Consider the following 6000-nt stretch of genomic DNA (forward strand, 5'->3'; position numbering starts at 1 on the left):
CTAGGACAAAAAGACACATGGTGTCAGGCCAGAATCAGCACCAAATAAGGTGTCTCCTCTAATGGGTGACAAAAAGCTTCTTTGAGGAAACACCCTTCATTCAGACTTGGACTTCCTTGAGCTTGGAGGCTACGAGCTGGTTGTGCTCGCTGTTACGCAAGTCTGACTTCCTCAGCATCTGGGGGCATGCCTCACTGTTGACATATCAAAGGCACTAAGTTCTAGGGGACAGGAGCAGGAGGGACATCAGCGCTCCAGCTTCGAGCAAGCTGAAAGGCAGCCGCTAAATCTTGCCAATGGGGCCTGAGATGGGGAAAGAATTCTAGCCTAAACAAATGGGAACAAAGTGAGCAAAAAGGGCTGGAGAGTTGGCTCCAGGGATAAACACTTGCCTACAAGTGTTGCCTGAAGACCACAGCTGGGACCCTCCAGAGCCCACATAACTGAGGCGGCTAATTATAAACCCAGCACAGGGGGGCGGAAACAGAGCTCGCAGAATGAACTGGCTAGTGAGAGACCAACTCTGGGTTCAGTGAGAGACCCACCTCAGTTGAATAAACCGCAGAGTGGTCAAGGAAGATATCTAATATCTATTCAGATACAGACATGCACCTATATATAGGCAAATATCCCTACAAATGTACAAGCACACCACTCACACATAAGGAGGAAGGAAGGAAGGAAGGAAGGAAGGAAGGAAGGAAGGAAGGAAGGAAGGAAGGAAGGAAGGAAGGAAGGAAAAGGAAAGGACATCAGTTCTTTTTTTCTTGTGACTCATAAAGCTGCCAGCTCCACCGCTTCTGGGAGAACACTGAGACTAGTGCTGCTGGAAGGTTTCGGATCAGAGAGGTTAAATAACCCGAGCAAGGACACACAGCAAGCCATGAAACTCTGCTCTACTAATACTCAGGCTGTGATCCTTCCTCAAGGTTGTACTGTCTTAGAAGTCACTTAGGCATAGAGAACTAGACAGCTTCAGTTCAGAAGATGGCTTTCCCACCTTGGGTATTAAGTAAACAGACTCTCTGTCTCTCTGTCTCTGTGTGTCTGTCTGTCTCTCTAACACACACACATACACAAATTCAGCTGGAAGAGATTTAAGAGAGAGATCTAAGGACATGTAGGGATGAGCTAGAATAGAGGTTCTCAACCTTCCTAACGCTGTGACCTTTTAATACCAATCCTCATGTTGTGGTGACCCCCAACCATAAAGTGATTTTTGCCATTTTATAACTGTAGTTTTGCTACTGTTATAAATCATAATGTAAATATCAGATACACAAGATGGCCTCAGGTGACCTCCGTGATGCCTAAGGGGGTCACGACTCACAGGTTGACAAGCACAGAGCTAGAGCCTTCTGTGCTCCTACCAACTTCATCATGGTCCCCATTGTCCCTACTCCTCATCGTCCCCAAGTGACATTTAGCACCTGCAACTGAAAGGGTGAGATGGTGACTCCCTGACCATAGAGCTTTTGCTACTACCCAGGGTCCCAGACCCCAGTCAGGCAAGTGATCGGAGGGGCCCAGCCAGGGGACATGGGGCAGGAAGTACATCAGGAAAAGGTGACAGGAAGTAAGTTGGTTTGGGGTACCAGGCAGCAAATTCACTCAAGCAGGAACTTGGGGCAACTGGATAGCTGATGCCTAAGCACTGATGGGGGCCTGAGTCCTTCCTAGCTGTGAACACTGCATATAACCACAAATCAAGACAGACATCAGTGACATCAAAGCCTCAGTCCTAGCCACCACCAGGGGTGTGTTTCCACTGTACAGAGGAATGAGGGAGGCTCAGATCACACAGCCTCTGGTCAGCAAAGGAAGGCTGCAGGCTGACATATGTGTGACTCGGGCCTTGGCCCCTGACCGAGGGAGCTGGTGCCTCACAGTGTCTGGAACTGGGGGGGTACAGCATGTGCACCTTACGTCTGCTCATTGGGACCTCCCCCAGTACCAACCCCAACTTTCCTCCTTGCCAACTCCAGGGCCCTCAGCCACCACCACTGGGGTGGCTCAATCATAACCCAGGGTGGGTAGGGGTAGGAGGTGTAAGCTATTTAGGGAGAGGGTCTCTGGCTCATCAGATCTGATACAGCAGTGGGGAGAAGCACAGAGACACTCTGAAAGATGCAAGCCACCAGAACCTGGATCTGCCCACCAACCTGACACATTTGGCTGCAAAATGGGGTGACGATTCACTACAAAGGTCAGCCAACTATCTCTGACATTCAGCCAAATGTTTTGGGTTTTTTTTTTCCTCTTCTTTTAGTCAGTTTCATGAAGCCCATGGTTATCTCAAATCCCCAGGTACCCAAGGATGGCCTTGAACCGATAATCCTGCCTGCACCACCTTGAGTGTTGTGATTAACTTGTCAGCAAGAGCAACAAGAAATGCAACACATATTATCAGGCATGGTGGCAAACATCTCCCTTCTTCCCCACAAAGGCACCTCGGGTGAACGCTCCCCTTTCCCTACAAAGCTACCCTGACTAGTATTGGGTAGCAAGGGGCAAAAAGTGTCGAAGTGTCGCCCAGCCTTGGAGATGTACAAATGCTCCAGGAAGCCACTTGGCCAGGGACCAGGACAATAGTCCAGGCCATTCTTCAACCCCAGAATGCCAGAGACGCCCTCAGCACGTAGCCCAGATGATTAAGTGCTGCCTAGCATGCAGGGACACATGTCCAGACCTACGTAAGTCCGGTGTTGACGGCACACAGCTGTAATCCCAGCTCTGGAGATGAGCACAGATGATCTGGACTTCAAGGTCATCCTGAACAGCATAGGGATCTGAAGGCCAGGCCTGGGCTACAGAAGACTTTTTTTTTTCTTTTCTTAAAAAATAAAAAAAAAAAAGCCAAGCAAATTCTCTACTACCATGAGTGGGGGTGGGGTGGGGGGTAAATAAAAACAAATGTAACCCATATAACCAGGGCAGTTCTGAGCAAACCCCAAGTCCGTGAAGTGTGTGACCTTCTGGCTGTGTGGCTTCTGGGGTTCTGGAGGTAGTTTCCTCGAGCTGGCCAGTGGGCAGTGTGTGAAGCACATATGGACGAATGCCAGGAGAGGTGATGGAAGGATGGCACTGTACCAGGGTACCTGATCACCTGGCCACTGCCAGATGAAGGTCCCAATACCAAGCCACATCCTCAGTCACAATACAGATGCCCCAGAAGGATGTCAGCCATCAAACAAAAGACAGAGATAGGAGGAAAGAAGGGAGGAGTCTGAGAGGCTCAGCAGTACTGCAGGTACCTAATCCACTCCAGGGCCAGCCTGGGATGCTACAGACTCTGGCTCGAGCAGCTAGCAGAGGTCCTCAGCCCTGTGAATCTCAGGGATGGGAGGCCATTCACATCAGGCTAAGTAAGACCAGAACAAGTGCTCACCTACCCTGCTTCACGTGCTTTATTTGCCAAATAAACGAATGGTTGAATAGGTGAAGGGTAAAGTGAGTTTGATGCCCCTCAAACTTACTCAAATGTCCTCAGGGCTCTCTCTGCTGCCCAGTCCCACTACACACAATATCTCTGAGTCCCTAATAGGGGTAGGAGTGGGAATACAGGTAAGGGAAGGTCTGGGGAAAGCATGTTGGGAGTCAGGCCAGCAACTTGCCTTCAAATCTTACCCCACCACCTCCCAGTTCTGTGATTCTGGCAAACGCCACAGCTTGTCACCGGTCCCCACACCTTTCAGTGGAACAACGGTACCCACCTTGTAGAAACAGCTGGAAGGGAAGTTTCAGTGCCAAGCTGTGACAAAGTGCCCAACACAGTTTCTGGCACTTGAGTGTGCCCAAACCAGGAGCTATACTGTGGAATCAATCATGAGAAGGCTTGCACAGGTTATAGCTAAAGGTCCCCTCCTACCCTTGAGGTGGGTGAGATATATGGAGAATAAAAAGTAGACCGGAATCTATGCTCTATAGAGCAGGTCATCTGGAAGTGGGTGGATATGTACAGGCCTTTCTGGTGAACAGGTGTTTACAAAAGGCTCAGAAGTGTTAAGGGCTGTCAAGTGGACAATGTGTCAAGAGGGGCCATACATGCACAATGTAGACACCAGTTATCAGCTTCACAGAGCACAGGTTCATGTGAGCAGGCAGCACAGATACCTCCATCTGGGCTGGAATACCTGGGAGGTAAGGAGGGGTTTGGCCTCTACCACTAGGAGACACAAAGGCTTCCCAGACAGGGGTGTCTGGGCTTGAGCACGGTCTCTCTGTCAAAGAAGGGTTTGTGGGAGTTGGAACACAGGCAGACTAGCTAAGAGTCCACAGCATTAGTAGCAGAAGGTCTAAGCTGGCCTGGGACTGGTCAGGTCGGGAAGGAAGTGTGAGGGAAACACCTTCAGTCAAACCATCATTTCCCCTGGATCCCACAGAGCCTTGCATGTCCCATCCGGTACAGAAGCTCCTGTGCTCTGGCCCCAGGGACAGACCCCAGCTCAGTGCCCACAGACCCATCCTTCCTTGGAGTTCAGAGCACAATCCTCAGTCAGGCTTATGACCACAACCAGGCACATTCACACTCAGCCCTCAGAACTGGGACTGTACTGATCCAGAGTCCATCCTCGACACCTCCCTGAGGGCCTACACCCACGGAGTATGAGTCCATTCCTTTGAATCCTGAGAAGACCAAATGGTCTGGGGCCACAGAAGCCACCTGCCACTCTACTCCCCTGCAGTCAGATAAGCCCATCCTGTCTCTCAGGATGGGCTCAGGAGGCAGAAAGCATATATGGAGCAAAGCAAAGGCTTATCAGTACAGCAAGCTCCCTTTATGCCCTTCAGAAAAGGTATTTTCTCTGAGCCTCACTTTCCCATACCTATAATCTGCCTTTTTTTACCCAGTCTTCAATCAATGGAGACAGGAAGTAGGAGGAAGAGAAAAAAAAAAAAAAAGACCACTCTAGATGTGACCCTGATCTTGTGTGAGTAATGTGAATACCGGATACTGGGATCTCTAATTGGTCCATTTTCCCGAGGTTCCTTGGGGTAGCTGCCCTCTCTGCCAGTACATAGAGAACATCCTGAAATGTCCCCTGAACACAGCAGGCGGATCCATGGGAGCAATCTGGGTAACAGAGAAGTGACTCACTCCCCAACGGTCGGTCTCTTAACATCAGGAGCCTACTTAGACTCCTGGCCCCGTCGACATCTAGCAATCCCAGTATTTCTAAGAAAGAGACAAACCATGGCGCAGAGAAGGAAGTCTTCAGAAGACGCAACCCGCTCAAGCCGTCAGGCAGTGGCCCCACTCCTTCCCGCTTCGAGACCGCGGGACAGAAGGGACTTCGCAAGGCTGAACGGTGCTCCTGAGCCTGGCTGGGTGTTATTGGAGCCCTGACCAAGCTCGCGGAGAGAGCCACCGGGTATTTCTGAAACGTGAAGCTGCGGGAACCGAGTACTACCCCAGGCTCCCAACGCGCCAGGCTTCGGGTCCCCAGTGGGTTCCCAGAGGCGCGTGGCGCGTGTCTGCTGGGGGTGGGATGGCCTCTCGAGCTGTCCCGGAATTGTGCAGTAGCTGGGATAGGCACTTTGTGATGCGCAGCTGTCCCCCGTGACCCCAAGAGTCACCCACCTGGGCGGGCACTGTGTGCCCGGTGGCCCACAGCTGCAGTTCGATGACCAGCGCGACCCAGAGGGCGGCGGGCGCCATAGGGGCGGCGTTGGCTCCCGCCCTTGTGCCTGGAGCTCTAGGGCCTCAGCTGCGCTCTAGCTGGTGACTGAAAGCGAAACCCCCAGGCCAGGAGCTAGGGCAGACCAGGGGGTGGGGGAGGGCGGGAATGGGCGGGGCTGTGCCCTGAGGACACGCCCCTTTACGCAGAGTCCTCTGCTTTAGCTGGACACCTCCATTTGTGATTCTCTGGCCGCTCTGGGCTTCTTTCTCTAGCATCGCTTCCCGGAGTGACTGAGTCTCTATCACCCCTTCCCCTTTGAGACACCCTTCTAGTGGTGGGGAAAAGACTGGTGCTGAAAACAGGTGCCCACTATATTCGT

The 6000-nt window shown here is 51.8% G+C and overlaps 1 protein-coding gene across 1 annotated transcript in view; it reads right to left on the reverse strand.

Annotated features, from left to right (window-relative positions):
- Positions 1-5746, reverse strand: part of Tnfrsf1b (TNF receptor superfamily member 1B) — a 33194-nt gene extending 27448 nt beyond the window's left edge. The window contains exon 1 of the mRNA XM_052177996.1: positions 5582-5746. Coding sequence (XP_052033956.1) covers positions 5582-5659 — 78 coding nt within the window. The 5' untranslated portion in view covers positions 5660-5746. The remainder of the gene's footprint in view (positions 1-5581) is intronic.
- Between the last annotated feature and the right edge of the window lie 254 nt (positions 5747-6000).

Source organism: Apodemus sylvaticus, chromosome 3, assembly GCF_947179515.1.
Source record: "Apodemus sylvaticus chromosome 3, mApoSyl1.1, whole genome shotgun sequence".
Lineage (NCBI taxonomy): Eukaryota > Metazoa > Chordata > Mammalia > Rodentia > Muridae > Apodemus > Apodemus sylvaticus.